Source organism: Brassica napus, chromosome A1, assembly GCF_020379485.1.
Source record: "Brassica napus cultivar Da-Ae chromosome A1, Da-Ae, whole genome shotgun sequence".
Classification (NCBI taxonomy): Eukaryota; Viridiplantae; Streptophyta; class Magnoliopsida; order Brassicales; family Brassicaceae; genus Brassica; species Brassica napus.
In genome coordinates this window covers 5,810,756-5,828,376 of record NC_063434.1, presented here as the reverse complement: position 1 = coordinate 5,828,376, position 17,621 = coordinate 5,810,756, and the positions used below count along the sequence as shown (strand labels likewise).

Sequence of the window (17,621 nt, the reverse complement as noted above, 5' to 3'; positions counted from 1 at the left end):
TCCGTTTGTTTGTGACACTAAGATTTGACGAGATAATTGATTTCATTACTCTGCGTTGTAACCAAGAGAAGTGACACAAAAGGGAACGAGTTTGTTTTGTTGAAACGTTGATGCCTGTTTATGTGGTTCCCTTCAAGTGCAACAAGAAACTGTTAAGTGAGTATCTGAATCTGTTTAACTATACGAAAGATAAGTTCCAAGTCATCGGTATGAATAGCACTGTGAACATGAATTCACATCAAGCAGCGTTACAATGGAAGCCATCCTTCGATCAACCCTTTTGGGATTATCCCTTATGGACCAAACATCGATTACTCCTCACGTCATGGTCGACGCAGATTATCCATATGAAAATGTCTCCTAAAAGATCAAAATATTTCACACTTGAGTTGAGTTCTGTCTTCAGAAACTTAGAACTTACCAAATTAAGCTTGAGCCCTTAACATTCTAAGTAATGGTGAGTGCTACTTTGTTTTAAGAAAATAAAAGCTTCATGTTTGATATGTTACAATTTGCAGCAGGAGTTTACAGATATTAATTAAAAAAATTTATGGCTTTAATTGATGATCGCATTTTAGAAAGAAAAAAGACTAACATGACTTCATCGGTCTCCAAATTTTTTCAGTGATAAAAAAATTATTAAATTTTTGGTACATGGGTCACACTATATTCTTTTTACCTTTTCATGCTTAAATGAATTTTCGAAAAATAATTTCTTATCAAGTTTTGTTAAGAAACAAATCAAACAAAACTTTATATTTTTCATTTATTTAATCTTTTAGTTAAAATTATCATTTCTTTTCGTTTAACGTACGGTAAAACCTAAAGTTTTATATAAAATTTTAACAATATATAGCTTTCTTTGGCGATAAGTATTGAAATATATTTTGACAACTGAGATACTACTTTTATACTATTGTTTTTTCTTTTATTTTCTTTAAAAGGAGTCTCAATTATTCAATCTTGCGTTATCCATCCGAAAACAATATTTTAATTGATGATTGATAATAGCATATGATTTATAACAATTATATTTTCTCCCTTCTTAGACCATCTCCAATGTATTTCTCTATTTTTACCTCTAAAATAGAGGAACTCTATAATAGAGGTAGGTTTTACTCCAATGTATTTCTCTAAAATAGAGATCTCTACATATAGAGCAAAATATAGAGGAATGCTATTTCTTCCTCTATAAATAGAGGAGAAAATAGCAATCTCTATTTTAGAGGCAAAAATAGAGATGGGTTGGAGTGATTTTGCCTCTAAATGCTATTATAGAGGTAGAAATAGAGGTGGGTTGGAGATGCTCTTAGCTTGTACGCCTTATTTTCTATCAATTTTTCTTCAATCCCACAACAATAATTCTCCCCCAAATTGGGATTTTCTTGAATTATCCATAATCCAAATCCAAACCCAGCCATGGCCATATTGCTGGAAGAGATCATTCGATCAGTCGAAGCCTTTCTGAAGCTCAAAAACTCGACCCAGAAACCCTACGTCGACCCGAATCTCGACCCGGTTCTTCTCGTTCCGGGTATCGCCGGCTCCATTCTCAACGCCGTCGATCATGATTCCGGGAAAGAGGAGCGTGTTTGGGTCAGAATCTTCGGCGCCGATCACGAGTTTCGGACCAAGATGTGGTCTCGATTCGATCCTTCATCTGGTAAAATTGATTGATTTTGATGTTCGAAAAGATTTGATTTTTATTGTAAAGTCATCAGCTTTTGGTTTGTTTTAAGCTGTTAAACATGTTTTGTCTGAAACAGGGAAGACGATATCTCTCGACCCGAAGACGAGTATTGTGGTTCCTCAAGAGAGAGCTGGGTTACTTGCAATTGATGTCTTAGACCCTGATCTGGTAATGTTAGCTGTTTTGGTTCATGAGCTTTGTCTTTTCGTGTCTTCTAGTTGTTGATTAAGTCAAACGCTTTGTGTAGATTGTTGGGCGTGAGTCTGTGTTTTATTTCCATGAGATGATTACTGAGATGCTCGGATGGGGTTTCGAAGAAGGGAAGACTCTTTTTGGTTTCGGTTATGATTTTCGCCAAAGCAACAGGTGAGTACTCGCACACGTCTCTTCTGGTTTTGATTAAGGCGTTGTTATTGACTGTTTGTACAATGGTGTATAGACTGCAGGAAGCTATGGACTTGTTTGCGAAAAAGTTGGAGTCAGTTTACAAAGCGTCAGGAGAGAAGAAGATTAATGTTATTAGCCATTCTATGGGAGGACTGTTGGTGAAGTGTTTCATGAGTCTCCACAGTGATGTATGTTTATCTTCTCTCTTTTTAGTTAATGTTAGCTTTACATCACAATCTGACTTGCCTACTCTTATCAGATATTTGAGAAGTATGTACAGAATTGGATTGCTATTGCTGCTCCATTCCGAGGTAAGTTTACAGAGACTTGTAGTAGTTCTAATTGTACTCCAGACAGTTTACTAGATTAATTGGTTTTGTTTATTGATTCAGGTGCTCCTGGATACATCACATCAACTTTACTTAATGGAATGTCATTTGTCAATGGCTGGGAACAAAACTTTTTCGTCTCGAAATGGAGCATGCATCAACTGGTAACAATCATCCCTTTTGGTTATATTATATATCTTGTTTGTTTGATATCTTCTAGGGATTGACTGATTCAGTTTTCTTCTCTTGTTTCAGCTTATTGAGTGTCCGTCCATATATGAGTTGATGTGTTGCCCGTATTTCAAATGGGAACTCCCTCCGGTTCTAGAGCTGTGGAGAGAGAAAGAGAGCAATGAAGGAGTTGGGACCTCCGGTGTTGTTCTTGAGTCTTACCGTAGTCTAGAAAGCCTTGAAGTGTTTACCAAATCTCTTTGTGATAATAAAGTAAGTTACACCCTACCACCCATCTATCATCAAATGAAGTTATTCTGATCCTATGCTCTGCACATATTTGTCAGGCTGATTATTGTGGAGAGCCCATCGATCTTCCTTTTAACTGGAAGATCATGGAGTGGGCTCACGAAACCAAGAGAGTGTTACACAATGCTAAGCTTCCTCCTAAAGTTAAATTCTATAACATATATGGGACCAATCTAGCAACCCCTCATAGTGTTTGGTAATGTTTCTTGATTTAACGTCTCAGTTCTTGAAACTTGTTCTGCCTTTTTCTAAATTCGATGTACATACTCCGCAGCTATGGGAATGAGAAGATGCCTGTCAAAGATCTAACGGACCTAAGATACTTCCAGGTAACTATCATTGTAATAGACAATAAGCTTATCTTTTTTTTTTCTCATGTTTTCTGATCTTAGATTATTTTTTCTTGTAATCTCAGCCGACGTATATATGTGTTGACGGTGATGGCACAGTCCCGGTGGAATCTTCAATGGTATGTGCTTCCTCAAAAAAATCTTGGATTTGATTCGGTTTAGGTTTAATCATTGTCTCTTTGGTTGTTGTATTTTTTCTAGGCGGATGGGCTTGAAGCAGTAGCGAGAGTTGGAGTCCCCGGTGAGCACCGTGGAATCCTCAACGACCACCGTGTCTTCCGGATGCTCAAACAATGGCTAAACGTAGGAGAGCCTGACCCGTTCTACAACCCTATAAACGATTACGTCATCCTTCCCACCACATTCGAGATGGAGGAACACCACGAGAACGGAGTCGAGGTTGCTTCAGTGAAGGAATCGTGGGATATCATATCAGACGACAACAACAATAATGCGTCAACTGTGAGCTCCATATCGGTCTCTAGACCAGGGGATGATGAAAACCCTCAAGCTGAAGCTCGTGCAACGTTGACAGTCCATCCACAAGGAGATGGTAGACAACATGTCGAGCTTAATGCTGTTTCTGTCTCTGTTGATGCATAAGATGCGTCTTGCCTTTGTAATGTGTCAAGTGTATCCGCGTCTGTGTATAGCAAACGTATCCCAATGCCTCGTGTACATTAATCATAATAATAAGTCTCGTGTTCGATTTGTTGTTTAAGCGTACAAGATTCTGTCTTTAATAAAATAACACTTGAACAATTAGGAAAAAAAGTGAGTTCGCCCTAAAGCCCTCAGGCCCGACTATCGAGACTCGTTTGCAGCCGCCACCTTTCGACGCCGGAGAGGCCTCTGGCCGCCGGCGTCGGGATCTCCTCTTCAGTTCTTTTCGTCTTCCCTGTCTACAGTTTGTTTCCACCGTGTATGCCAGTTCTCCGACCTGGTGCTCCGTTTCTGACAACGTCTCTGCTCACACCAACGTTCCTCTTCGGAGAAAGCTGTTCGGTTCGAGTCAAAGCTCTTGTCTGTCTCTTTACAGATCTGGTTCCACCGGATCTGATATGTTCTGGGGGGTTCCCCAACCCGTCGAGTCTCTCGCCGGTTACAGTCGCCGTTCTTCATCAACATTGGTTTGCTACTACGCTTACCTCTCGCTCGACGAATATCCACCCCTTGTCGGGGTCGACACCAAGCATCCATCCGGAGTTGCGCCTCGTCTGCAAGATCCGTCGTCATCTCCACCGCCTGAGCTCTTCGTATCACCGAAGTTTCTCAGTCCTCGGCGGTTTAAGAAAAGATTTGGCGTTTTCCCTCCTCCGCGTCTCATCTCACCATCTGTTGGACGGAGGCCTGAGCCGATGGCCCGGCCCTCACCGTTTCTATCCTATCTACTTACCCGTCGCCGTACTTCCTCCGCCGTACTTTCATTATACCGACGAGAAGCGGGATCGCCTTATCTCTCTTATATGAAGAGTTTAATGTTTGCTCAGTCACCGATGGGTTCACCGGGATCGCCTTCATCACCACTAGCATACTTCTGCTTGGAGAAGCGAACCTTTTCATCCACTACCTCCTTGTTAAGGAGTGTTTCCCTTCCAAACATTAAATGGAAGTGTTCATCCATATCTATAACCGTTTTGCTATCTTGTGTAGCGGCTCGTTCGGGGCCTGAAGATGCAACGGATTTCGTTTCGACGATATTCCGAGGTGCAGATTGGGTGCTAACGTCACCTCTTTATGTGACTATTTCTCAGCTGTCCGACTTTGTTGTGAAAGCTTTATCGACGCATTCGAGTTTCGTCTTGAATTCGCTGTCATCTTCTCATGAAGAACTATCTTGTTTATCTACTTGTGTTATTGTATTTTATCTTTTGAATCAAAGAGGATGGTCCATTCCCTCTTTTTATTGTAACCGAAAGAGTTGAGTTTGAATGAAAGTAATTTGTGTTCAAAAAAAAAATAAAATAACACTTGACATCCCTAATGGAGAAGGGGTTAAGTGGGCATCAAATTTTTTCCTCTCCGCTAACATGTCGTAGTCTTCGAGTGAACTTTCGTCACGGGTCATCTATCTGATACCTCTAAGCCACGTTGGTTTACTCTTAGCCTGTGGACCAGCTCGAACCCCAACACTAACTCCAAGAAAGAAGGTGCACTTCCTGCTTTAGTTCACGTAGAAACCCATAGGAATCGCACTAGGAATCTTATGGTCTCAGTGTGGAATCGGATTCTTCTTGCATGGTAGATAGAGTAAGATAATGCTACTTACTTTTCTGGATCGTACAGAAGGCCCGAATGGTACTCATAATTAAAGATCATCGCAGAGAGTTTTGTAGTGTTTAGAAGAATAGCATATAGTTATCAAAGAATTATGGTTTTATTAGAATAGGCCAGCTCATAGCAAATTTCCCGTTTATGGGGATCCTTCGACAAAAATGAATTTAGACTCCTTAATAATTAAAAATATGATTTTATTATGATTTTCTAAAAATTATATTATTTGAAATGTTAAGATATAAAAACATATATAAAAAAATACATGTAAATTTATTTTGTTCTTAACAAAATTTAATTTTTTCTTTGAAAAAACAATTTTTTTTTCTTAAAATTGGATCTTTAATATCATGAGACCCAGAAGGCCAGAACGGTCACACTTTCGCCCTTGTGATTGAGCAAACACTGATTAGAATGGTAAATTATGGTGAAATATTGCAGTTTTGGTAGGAAAATGTGTGTTATTGGTTCAACCCAAGAATATGATTATTTGATGTGCTAAGCTTGCAACTGAAAGACGCAGTATGGACATGAGAGGTTTAGTGGTATGACGATGCGCTTTACAATCATATATTCTTTCCAGCAATTTATTGCTGCTATTGTCTAAGCCGTTGCTTGGACTTCGTAAACATATCATTTATACGATTATATGATTGGCCAGCCTTAGCACCGGACTTAGATGATATAAAATTCTTATCAACTTGTTTCCATGATGTTGATTTTTCGTATGTGCCCCATGATAACAATATCCGTGCGGACTCCCTGGCTAAGGGTGGATGATCACGAGGTCGCTGCTTTACCGTTGTAGACGTTCTGGTTCACTCTAGACTGGCCTTAGCAGCCGATCTAAACAGACCAGAGTAAGATCTTATGAATGATTGTTTTTGATGCCAAAAAAAAAAAAGCTTGCAACTAAAAGACGCAGTATGGACATGAGAGGTTTAATGGTATGATGATGCGCTTTACAATCATATATTCTTTCCAGCAATTTATTGCTGCTATTGTCTAAGCCATTGCTTCGACTTCGTAAACATATCATTTATATGATGTACATAGATCATAGTGACTTTTTTTTTTGATAAAAAAGGGTTAAACCCGGATCTATTAAAGACACAGATTTAACCTCCGGATGGAGATACAACCCATGGATAGATCCTCTCTTGGGCATTCAAATGAGCCGAAACCAATAGCCCATATCCGTGTAGCTAGTGGAATTCAAACCAGGGTTCGCCGTATTAGGCTTAGTCCCTCAAGCGTCACTGGACTACCACCATTGGTTAGATCATAGTGACTTTCGTATTCAATTTTATTGTTTTAGCTTACAAGATTTAATATTTTAATTCTTGGGTCTTATAGCAACACCTTTCACAACCAGACCGGACTTCCACAACCCACCTTTAACCTCATACATCGAAAACTCAATCTTCCCGAAAATATATTCCGGCGATGTCCTGAACTCACCGGCCAGAATCTCCACCCACCGGTTTCTTCCTAGCATAGTCATATTCTCTTGCCGCTCTTTGGTTTCTCCTGTCGGTAAAACCAGTTTGAAGTAAACCGGAACTTCCCATCCCTGCGCAGGATCAACCAGCTTAACCACAAACACAACCTCGTACAAACTGTTGGGAGTTAGATTCTCCATCTCAAAGTTTCCAAACACTTCTAACCAAGCTACCCATTCCAGCTTTGCAACCTCAATTCTTGCATCACTGTAAACAAATATACATATTTAAATGAAAACTTGAAAATACACAATTGTTTTAATCAAACATTTCGAACCTGGATGTTTGGTCTATATCAGTAAACCAACTCCAGTTATTATTTGTTTGAAACTCAGCCAATGAAATCGCTAGATCTCTCGCGTACAACATGAAGCAGTTCTTCTTAGCTTTACCCTCTATCCAGTACTTCTGAATATCAAATTCCATCATCAATAAAATCTAATTAATCTGCACTAACATATATATAAAATTTTATAGTCTTTTAGTTGGTGTTTCTCTTTATTGAATCAAACCAAGAAAAATAAGGGAAATTGCACCTTATAACCAACAAAAAAACAATAATTCACAAAATAATCAAATCCCCATTCTCTCTATTTTTTTCTCTTCCTATCTCTCTCTAACAAATTAATTTTAGTTTTTCTTTTGGTTATTTCACCAATTCACCCGAAAAATAATAGGAAGTTCAACAACAACAAGTTAAAGACCTGTTTCTTGTCCTTCAAGAAAACGCCATCGAATAGCTGAGGGTATAACTTGTCAAGAGACGACGTAGCATCAGGAGGAAGAGCAGAGTCTGAATATTTTAGAATCGCTTCGTAGTTATGTGGTGGTTTTGGCTTTGAGAAGATTGACGATATTGTTCCCATTGCTTAATCTCGCTCTTTCTTGATTTTTTTTTCCTTTTGTATATGTTTTCTTCTAGTTTTTAAGTTCATTTTTGTTCTTAATAACTATTATGCTGAGGTCTTTATAGACTCATATACCTGACCTCAATGATACCATGTTTGTATATTAGTATTTCAAAAATCCAGCAATAGTTGAACTCTCTAGACTTATGTTACACTTGTACTAAACCTGATCAAGGTATGTTATATATAATTTAATAAATATTGTTCGAAAGTTAAGTAAATATAAACTAAACAATGTTTTACATCGCAAACCAAATTTTGGCTGGCTGCAGTTGCTGGTATATATTCCATTTCTTTGATGTCTTGTCAAACATGTATTCTTTATTCTTTTCATTCGATAGATTTGCTTTATTCTTCGATTATTACCACGAAAATTAAATTCCGAATAATTCTTCAGAAAAGGTGAGCCAGTGCACCATGGCACACTTAAATAGAGAAACGACTGACTCAACACTCATCCCCACTCAATCACCAATCAATATTATTCAGTCTGGTTAGTTTTCAATCTATTTATTATAATAATATGATTAGAATTATTCAAAATACATCATAAAGATCTCGTAAATAATTCGCATCTATCTAAAATAGAAAATATCTCTATAAGTGTATATAAGGTCAAGATAAATTCTTATGAGACTTAATGTTTAATATTTCCATTTAAACCTGTCATCACTTCAATTTATTAGTACAAAATATCAACATGATTAACGGTATATCATTTTTCACGTGTTGAAACGGTAGCCCATTATTATTTTATTCATTCAAGAACTCATCAATTTTTACGTTGTTAGAAATGATTATGCTACTGTTGTGCTATATACTTTAAACATGTTAAATACATTAATAAAAAGTATCATTAATCTACTGAAATTTCTTCTGGTGTTTCATGATTATTTAGCGGTACATCCGTTCAACTTAAATATATTCACTTCTGAATTATTCAATTAGAAGTTAGAACCTACATTATACTATTCATGATCCATCTGATGTACCAATCAAATTCAAAATTAACAAATCTGTTTAGGTATTATTTTATTTTATTGCATTTTGATCGATACATAAGGCGGATTATTACTCTGATCTTATGGTCTCATACATAACAAATGTTCATTGATCGGATTATTTATTACATACATACACTCAAATCATAAAACTCGAATTCAAACTTAAAACATTACAACACCAACTCTCGGTTTTTGCTTTTATTCAATACCAACATCAAAGTAGGTATCTAAAGTAATAATACGATAGATCAACCTTATAATATATATGCACACATTCTTTCCATATAGACATGTCATGATGTGGAATATATATATATATATATATATATAAAGGTTCAGTGTGCATTTGGAAATTTATATTCCAAGATTAATTTGTATATTTGGGGCAAATTTCAACACCTTTGAGGAAGAGCCCTTTCTTCCAAACGCCACTTTCATGCTCATACATTGAGAAAACGATTTCTCCCGCGGAATTTTTCTCCGGCTTGAACTCTCCGACTATAATATCGACCCATTGATACCTTGGTATTTCCCTTAAACTCACCTTTTGCTCCTGCGGTTTATCTTTACCGTTAGGCAAGACTAACTTAATGTTCACCGGCGCGTCCCATCCATAGGCCGGATCCTCTAGCTTCACCTTAAAGACTACCTCGTACGTAATCCCTGGAGTGAGATTCTTCGTGTCGAATTTTCCCGTGATGTCAAGCCAACACACGTTTTTCAACGCCACAGCTTCTACACCTACCTCGCTTTTAAAATTCATTAAAGAAAACAAATCACGCGCGGTTTGTGTTAGATATATAACAAAATACCATACATACAAGTTTTAACTACAAGAAACCACGATATTGGTAAAGAAATCCGTATACACCACAAACCTTAGGCTTAGAAAGTTCCTAAATTTGTCACAAAAGTGATAGTTCAGGAATCATTTAACTTGTCTTTGTAAACGTGCTAATTAAACCTAATAATTGTGGATTTGTTTGTAATATAATGATTTTTGTGGTAATTTTGTAAAACAAAAACCTTAGTTTTAACAAAAAGTCTTCTTAATAGTGTAGACATACTTGAATGGTCTATAACAATAATAACATAGGGTTTACGATACAATCAATAATTCGAGTTTAATCTTGAATATTGCCTCTAACAAAAGCACTGATCATGCGACCGAACTATATATAGTGGGCGTTTTTAGATTAAACGTATCTTACTTTGGTGACTCCTTGTTGAGAAACCACGTCCAATAATTGGGGTCATCCGACCAAGTGATCGAGAGGTTCCTTGGAGAGAGCATGAAATTGCTGTTTTTCTCGTCCATCCAAGATTTGATATGTCCGTTGTTCTAAATGAATATCACCACAACAAATGGATTAGTGGTCCAAATTAATTTTAACATCATCAGTGGTCTCATTTTCAATTCCTATTAAAATAAATCACCATTTGGATATTGCTAGTCTAGTTTGATCAGTCTATATCTTATGTGTTGTATTTACATATAATTAAAAATATACGGACGTACCATTCATCTAGCAGAAAATAATAAAAATAAATTCTCAATTATCATCCAAACCAAGAGGTTTGGTTGGAGGAGATTGTTTAAAATGTGAATTAGTTAAGATAAAAACAAAATTAGGGTTGTACCTTTAGGAAAACTCTACTAGAAGCACTTAATAATTTCAGTTTAAGTGGAATATAAATAAAATCTGAAATTTTAAATATGAAACTAGAAATACACTTTGTTTTGCAAATTTGTTTATATAAAGATATCGTCGACGTGTTTCTCCGAAATAGATAACAAAATTAGTAAGCTAATTCTTTTTAGAGAAATAAGAGTACTAACCAGATTCTTGGGCTTCAGGAAAGCATGAGAACGTAGCTGTTCAGTGGAGGGAGAGATTGGAACCTTGGCGTTTTTGGGACTGGCCTCATAATTACGTGGAGTATCTAATAACTTCGGTTCACCCTTTTTTACCCTATCCCGATAGGTAAACATCTTCTCCAATTGATTTTTCTTTTTGCGTCTGTGTTACCTCAGTTTACAGATTGGCAAATGATTTCATCTAAATTTATAGCCCAAAGAGGTTTTGAAGAACTTATTCTGTTTTGTCATACTTTATTTCATTGTTTTTTTTTGGTTTATGATTCTAATTTTATATAAACGGATACATCAGAACTACAAATCAAGCTTTTCTCGTATTATGCAAAATTTGCATCTTTTTTGTTTGGTAACTAAAACATTAAGGAAAATGTTACAACAAGTTATATACCATTTTTCAAATTTACATTTAAAAGATAATTATTTTTATAAATAATTTAAATTTATGACAAGAAATTAACTCTCGTAAATCATTTATAAAAGATTATAATTAAACAATTTCACCCCTAAATAATAAACTCTAAACAATAGTCACTAATTAAATCCGAAACCTTTAGAACCTGTATATCCTTAATCTTCTTAAACCGGATATCAGAGAATGTTAAATAAAATGTAGCCTTGTTGGTTGTTAAGACATGAGATCTTCTGGGCTCTTCTCTTTTGGGTGGTAAAGTGCTACAATAGTTAAACTAGCAACATCGGATGGTTAGAATTTTATTTTTTTAAATATTTATAGTAGTCTCTAGTCAATAGAGAAACATGAAACTCGCACATGACGGATACCTAATAATAAAATCAACTATTACTTTTATTAGGTTTCAAAATATGACTTATAATTAGTTGATTTTCCTCTCAATCAAATGAATGTATTCTAACAATATAATAAATAGAATAACATCCAAAAATATTACAATTGCATTTTGGTTTAAGAATATATACTACTTGGTCCACCACTAGTCTTTAATACATTAAAACATTAGTGCTTGAAGGAGATAGTTAACATCAATACTGTAAATCAATAATTGAATTTTTTTTTGCTGACAAAAAAAAACTATAGTGCCAAGTCAAATGAGAGACTATGGGATGATTGGTAAGTGCTGTAGATTTATATTTTTTGCTGTAGAATTTAATCTGTAGATTTATTTCCTGTAGATTTCCTTGCTGTAGATTTCTAAAGCACTAATTTTTTGCTCTGGAAATAAAGCTCTCTACAGCCATATTTTAATTTTTCAGAGATTTTTTTGCTGTGAATTTTTTAAAGAAAGCAAAGCTCGATTGGTTGACATATATAGCTGTAGACTAAATTTTGGCTGTCTAGAGTATCTACAGCCCCAACCAATCATCCCCTGTATGTAACCAGTTTAGCTGTTCTTTTTTGTTTTGGCTTGACTTTACTTTTTCTTTTCCTTTTTCTCTTTACAGTTTTTCGTATAGTATATATATATAACATAGAAATTAAATTATCAGTTTGAAACGATTCCAACTTTGCCTTGAATTCATTCATTAAAAATGGCGCATCTTTAATTTGAAAAACAAAAATGTCCAGAAGTTTATACTTTGTTGATGTTGTTGTTATTGCCAGGGAGAACTTCATTAGATACGTCTTTTAAGAAAAGTCACCGTTTTATTTGTTAAAAATAGGGAACTTGAACTAACCATAGTTGTGTTTTGAATTTTTTTTTTCTTTTGCAGGGATAAAACAGTTTTTTCTCCTCACCCTATATAATCTAAACAACAATATACACCATAATGAAGAATAGAAAATATCAAGTGTAAAGAAAATATAAGGGAAGAGATATTACTTTAAAGATTTAACCCAAAAGAACAGTGTATTATTCTTGTGTGCACTAATTTTGGATACATCTCTCTCAAACTCTGACCTCCCCAAGCAAGAATATATGTCTCCATTTCTAGATATTTTCTTATATAAATAAAAAACAGGTGGGCATCTGTTGTTGTCGCCAAAACATACCTTATAGTGATTTCCTTATCGCTGATAGCTGGCGACGTCAAAGAAACAAGCAGGACATATCTCAGTATAATATTCCTCACTCGTTGAAACGAAAGAAGTTGGTGCCAATCAATTTATTGAAGATAAATTACCAAAAAATATCACATTCATAATATCACTTTTAATGTTTACACTAACCATTTTTACTCTTATTTTTAAAGAGGAAAAAAATATTTATAACCCAAAAGTTAATTAATCTATACTTAGAGTTTAAATTTTAGAGTTGAGGGGTGGGTAAGATTTTTGGAATGTGAAATTGATGATTCTAATAAATATATAAATAAATACTTTTAAAAATATAATTTAAAAAATAGTGTTAAAAAAGAATTTTTGATTTTTAAAAATAAAATTTGAAACAAAAAAAAATCAAAAAAAAAGAATTTATAAAAAGTTCAAATTTTAAAAAGTATAATTCGAAAACATAATTTTTTATTTATTTAAATAATTATTTATTATATATACACATAGAGAACAAATGTATAAGAATTTTTTGACTCTTAATGAAGAATGCATTTTTAAAAATGTATCTTTATTAGTGGTAAAAATAAATAATAATACCAACAAAATGGTAAACATAAAAATTCTCGTTTATTGATTTGATTCTGAATTTTACTGAGATTTTAGATGAGTGATTCATCCATTAATAAGATCTGAGGAGAATCAAACTAATACATGATTTATTTGTTCTAATTATTCTAATTAAAAATGATTAAACTCTGAATATTGAATAAGTTTTCTAGTTTGTAAATTTATATTTCTCATTTTTTTAAATGTAAGTATTGAGTAATACTTAAGGATGGATTTTCTGAGAACAAAAAAATACAAAATAAAGATCCAGAAGACAGATTAATCTTGAGTAATTTTTTTTTGAATTTTGTTTTATCATCAATCAATGAACATTTTTCTTTCTAAAATCCTTTTCTAAATATTATTGTTTATTTATTTTTAAAATAAGCCTATAATAGAAAACATTTTATTTTTTCAACCTAAGTTATTAGTAATATTTGGGGATTAATTAATTTCCCTTTATATATTTTTATTTATTCTAAACTATACAAAATTAGAATAAATAATGCTTATACAAAACCTGTATTCATATACTTATGTTCTATTTATAAATAAATCTTGGTAAAGTTTTCAATTAAAAATCATTTCAAAAAATTATTTATTATTATACTATTATGTTATTATTTTATTTGGTTTATGGCATCAAAAGTTCTAAACACGGCTCTGATTATACCTCCGTCTCAATGCTACCAGAATATATTAGAAGAACCTCTCCCACCAAACGTATGCACCCGGTTGTAATGATTTTTTTTTTGGACAACACACCCAGTTGTAATGATATAATGCAAAAGTCAACTGATATTATTAGAACAGCTGCATTGATTAGTTTTGGGCCTAGCTACTGCCTTGGTGCATCACACTCTAAAAGTTAGTATGATCAGGGCCGGCTCAGTGGAAGACAACCGGTGCGACCGCTTCGGGGCAAAACTCGTGTTCTCTTGTATAATAATAATTAAGGGATTTATTTTTTTATAAATCTATATTTTTATATATAAAAAATTATAAATATATTAACTAAAATTGAAAAGGGCAAAAAAATTATTTGATGTGTATATAGTTTGATTTTCATTGTAAATATATACAAAATATTACATATTAAATATATTTTAAAGATTATCCGTATATAAATTTTAGAGGGTAAAATTTTTTTTTTTTGGCCCTATGACCCTAAGAACGTTGAGCTGGCCTTGAGTATGATCCACTTGAACATGAAGACTCACACACGGAGATGCTAAGATTTTTATGCTACATCAACATATGTATTAAAAACTTTGGGTTGGATTTTCCGTAATTTTAAAATTTTAAAGTCCATAATACTATTGTTTATATATATATATATTAGAATTCCATGGAGAAAAATTTCGCATTAGAAAGATTCTTATTAAGTGATTTGAATAAGAGAGGGTATCTATAGTAAATAAGAAATTTTAGCAAAAAAATAATAGGAGATTGGTTTGTGCATGATCTATATTCACCCACCCTAGGGATCTATACTTGGCTCTTTCATTCTTTTTGTTTTTTGTTTTTACATTCAATTCAGTGTGATAATTAGGAAGTTCAGGCCAATAGACTTTCATCGCTCTAAAGTCTACGATGCGCCGTTATGTTGATTGCATTGGCAAGTGGGACTAAATTCCGTATTTATCCGTTTAAGATGATTTTCTTTTTTTGGTAATCATTAAGATGATTTTTTTTCATAGAACCAATCAAGAGATAGATCATAAGATTGCTTGCAGAGACGGATATTATCAAGACTTGTTTCAAAAATCTTTGTTTCTTTCTTGCGTGTGGTTCGTCGACAGGCAAACACTTCACAACTATCTTTAATCCAACACGTCTCGCCAATGGAGAAGGATCGAACTTGTCAGGACCAGGCGCCTTAACCGATGAGTCGTACTGCCATTTATAGTATTCATTTGGTTTCTTGCCAGGCAAGAAATCATATAATATACAATTACATTAAATTTAAACAAAATCATTCGTAAGCATATAGATAGTCTTTGTTTTGTATCTTGGATTTGGTATAGAATCTACGGAACTTGAGACCAAACCAGTTCGGTTTTCACAATTGACTAAACTTTTCGGATTCTCTCTCCTTCTGCTCTGTCCTCTTTCTAAAAATCAGACACAGAGGAAGGATTGAGATGAAATCTCAACCGGAACTTCTACCAAATCCATCTCCGGTTAGCAAGCTTGTTTTTGGGAAGCGGTGATTCTTCTACACCGCTATCGCCAGCTTTGTTTCCGGGAAACGGTGGCTCTACAGCACCGGTTTCGCCGGTTTTCGTCCCCGGGAAAACGGTGACTTTGATAGCACTGTCCTTTCGCCGGCGTCTTCTCCGGTTTGTTCCGGAACTAGTTCTTGATCTACGTTTTTGGGTTTTCTTTGTCCAATCGACTCTCGATCTGAAAATCGTGTGGATTTTTTGGATCGATCGTAGATGATTGATGTTTTATTGGAGCGTAGATCGATGGTTGGAGATCTTTAGTTTCATCGGTTTGGCCTCTATAGTGGAGTTTGGTCGCGTCGTTTCTCTGACTCCGGCGGAAGTTGATGTTCCTTCCGGTGGATGTCCGGTTATTGCGGCGACGGAGGTTGCATGTCGGTGAAGTGAGGGGGGCTTTGGTCATGACACGTGCCCCTCTTGGTGTTACGGTCAAGATATGGCGGCCTGGTGACACGTGTTCCTCGCTGTGAGGATTTCTACACGTGTTCCGTTTATGCATCACGCGTAAATGAAGAGGCGCCTTTTGGGTTTAAAACGTTGGGCTTAGGGCCCAATAGGTTTGCGGTTTGGTTAGTCCTAGTTTGTTGGGCTTTATTTTTCTTTTTATCGGTTGGGCTTGGTCTTTTGGACTTTGACCCTTTAATAAATTTTAGATGGAAAAAAGAAAAGAAAAGATAGTCTTTGTTTTGTTCAGTGTATGTGGGTAATAGGAGACGTGTGTAGAATATTCAACTTTGATACAAATGAAGTCGATTATGTGTCCCTTGGTCGTAGCTTCCGCATTCGTAGTACACTAATGTGTTGAAAAACGCAAATTTTGTTCATGACTTTGTCTCTTGTGCGGAAATGCGTTCTTGTCGGAAAAGGGAATTTTACGATAATATATGAATTGAATGTGTTCATGAAATTAAAATAGATCAAATACTTCTTTTATATTAAAAAATAGAAGTCAATTGATAATTTTGGGAATGATATGCGTCCTTTAAAAAAAAAACTAAAACAAGTTATATATATATATATATATATATATATATATATATATATATATATATATATTTGACAAATGTTTTAAAAATAAAATGATAACAACTGCTTTTAATTCTCACTATCTCCGTAACTACTTCAGTTTTCTACTATCTCAACGATTTTATGAAACTTTAAGTAACCATAACTCTTACTTTTCTCAGTCACTAACACTGGTCTCTGTTCTTCATTTTTTTTTCCGACACTACTCTTTTCTACTATTCAAAGAAACCACCAAAAAATGTATATTTTTTTAACATTTAGGTTAATCGGAGCATTCCGGTGTAAGTATTGTTTACAACTCTCTTATATTGAATTGTGGTTATATTGTTTAAAATATCGCCGACAGAACCAATGAGGATTATGATGAATACCGTGGCGATCAACCGTTACCGGAATCCAGCCATTATTTTGAACCATGTTTCTTACAGTAACTTTATATCTTGGATCTTTAATCCATCTCTGGCATTTTTTTGTGTATGAAAACTCTTTGCGTACGTACTTTATTTAGTTTTTATTTTTAATGGAAGGGGTCAATGTTGACAGTAGGAGAAGGAAATCAAAATATAAATTTATCAAACAGTGGATGAAGAGCCTAATAAGTACAATAATATGTGCAAAGAAAAAGGTATTAAAATAGAGTACGAGTATTTAGTTAGTTTTATTCCTTCAGAAAATAAAAGTGAGAAAATGTCGTATAACTGGAATAGTCCGTTGTCAAGCCATGATTTTTTTTTTGCTAACAAATTCAATCATATAAGAAAATAAGAAAATACATATTTGTGTTTTTCTTTATATACGATTGTTTGATTGTTTTAGTTACTAAAAAATCATATGTTTTATGGATTTTCTATATCTTAATAAAAATTTTGAATTTGTTTTTGGTGGTCTGACGCAAGTTTAGTAATTGGAACATACTTAACATATCCAAAACTTATTGTTTCCACAGTTTTGTTCGTAAAATTTTACGATATAATATAACAATTAAAACT

The 17,621-nt window shown here is 34.4% G+C and overlaps 3 protein-coding genes across 3 annotated transcripts; 1 reads left to right on the top strand and 2 right to left on the bottom strand.

The window, feature by feature from the left end:
• The first annotated feature begins 1,030 nt into the window (after nucleotides 1–1,030).
• Nucleotides 1,031–3,957, top strand: LOC106437573 (lecithin-cholesterol acyltransferase-like 4). The gene is made up of 11 exons (XM_013878482.3): nucleotides 1,031–1,663; nucleotides 1,767–1,858; nucleotides 1,938–2,056; nucleotides 2,130–2,265; nucleotides 2,337–2,388; nucleotides 2,470–2,570; nucleotides 2,662–2,850; nucleotides 2,925–3,082; nucleotides 3,161–3,215; nucleotides 3,302–3,355; nucleotides 3,438–3,957. The coding sequence occupies exons 1-11, from the start codon at nucleotides 1,420–1,422 to the stop codon at nucleotides 3,837–3,839; spliced, it is 1,602 nt and encodes a 533-aa protein (XP_013733936.1). The 5' UTR covers nucleotides 1,031–1,419; the 3' UTR covers nucleotides 3,840–3,957.
• A 2,826-nt stretch (nucleotides 3,958–6,783) lies between these two features.
• LOC106437621 (protein PHLOEM PROTEIN 2-LIKE A2-like) lies at nucleotides 6,784–8,566 on the bottom strand. The gene is made up of 3 exons (XM_013878542.3): nucleotides 7,717–8,566; nucleotides 7,290–7,420; nucleotides 6,784–7,219 (listed from the first exon to the last, which is right to left on the bottom strand). Exons 1-3 carry the CDS (start codon nucleotides 7,876–7,878, stop codon nucleotides 6,847–6,849), a joined length of 666 nt encoding a protein of 221 aa, XP_013733996.1. The 5' UTR covers nucleotides 7,879–8,566; the 3' UTR covers nucleotides 6,784–6,846.
• Nucleotides 8,567–9,005: 439 nt separating this feature from the next.
• LOC106437600 (protein PHLOEM PROTEIN 2-LIKE A1) lies at nucleotides 9,006–11,013 on the bottom strand. Its single transcript, XM_013878511.3, has 3 exons — nucleotides 10,765–11,013; nucleotides 10,136–10,266; nucleotides 9,006–9,673 (listed from the first exon to the last, which is right to left on the bottom strand). The coding sequence occupies exons 1-3, from the start codon at nucleotides 10,915–10,917 to the stop codon at nucleotides 9,292–9,294; spliced, it is 666 nt and encodes a 221-aa protein (XP_013733965.1). The 5' UTR covers nucleotides 10,918–11,013; the 3' UTR covers nucleotides 9,006–9,291.
• Nucleotides 11,014–17,621: the final 6,608 nt, after the last annotated feature.

Bases quoted from the DNA above. Each gene is read 5' to 3' on its own strand.
- LOC106437621 (XM_013878542.3), bottom strand. From the start codon at position 7,878: ATGGGAACAATATCGTCAATCTTCTCAAAGCCAAAACCACCACATAAC. The intron at 7,421-7,716 runs GTCTTTAACTTG...TTTGATATTCAG, and splicing joins TCTTGAAGGACAAGAAACAG to AAGTACTGGATAGAGGGTAA. The intron at 7,220-7,289 runs GTTCGAAATGTT...ATTTGTTTACAG, and splicing joins GATATAGACCAAACATCCAG to TGATGCAAGAATTGAGGTTG.
- LOC106437573 (XM_013878482.3), top strand. From the start codon at position 1,420: ATGGCCATATTGCTGGAAGAGATCATTCGATCAGTCGAAGCCTTTCTG. The intron at 3,083-3,160 runs GTAATGTTTCTT...CATACTCCGCAG, and splicing joins GCAACCCCTCATAGTGTTTG to CTATGGGAATGAGAAGATGC. The intron at 3,356-3,437 runs GTATGTGCTTCC...TATTTTTTCTAG, and splicing joins TCCCGGTGGAATCTTCAATG to GCGGATGGGCTTGAAGCAGT.
- LOC106437600 (XM_013878511.3), bottom strand. From the start codon at position 10,917: ATGTTTACCTATCGGGATAGGGTAAAAAAGGGTGAACCGAAGTTATTA. The intron at 10,267-10,764 runs GTTAGTACTCTT...ATATTCATTTAG, and splicing joins TCCTGAAGCCCAAGAATCTG to AACAACGGACATATCAAATC. The intron at 9,674-10,135 runs GTAAGATACGTT...GAATTTTAAAAG, and splicing joins CTCAACAAGGAGTCACCAAA to CGAGGTAGGTGTAGAAGCTG.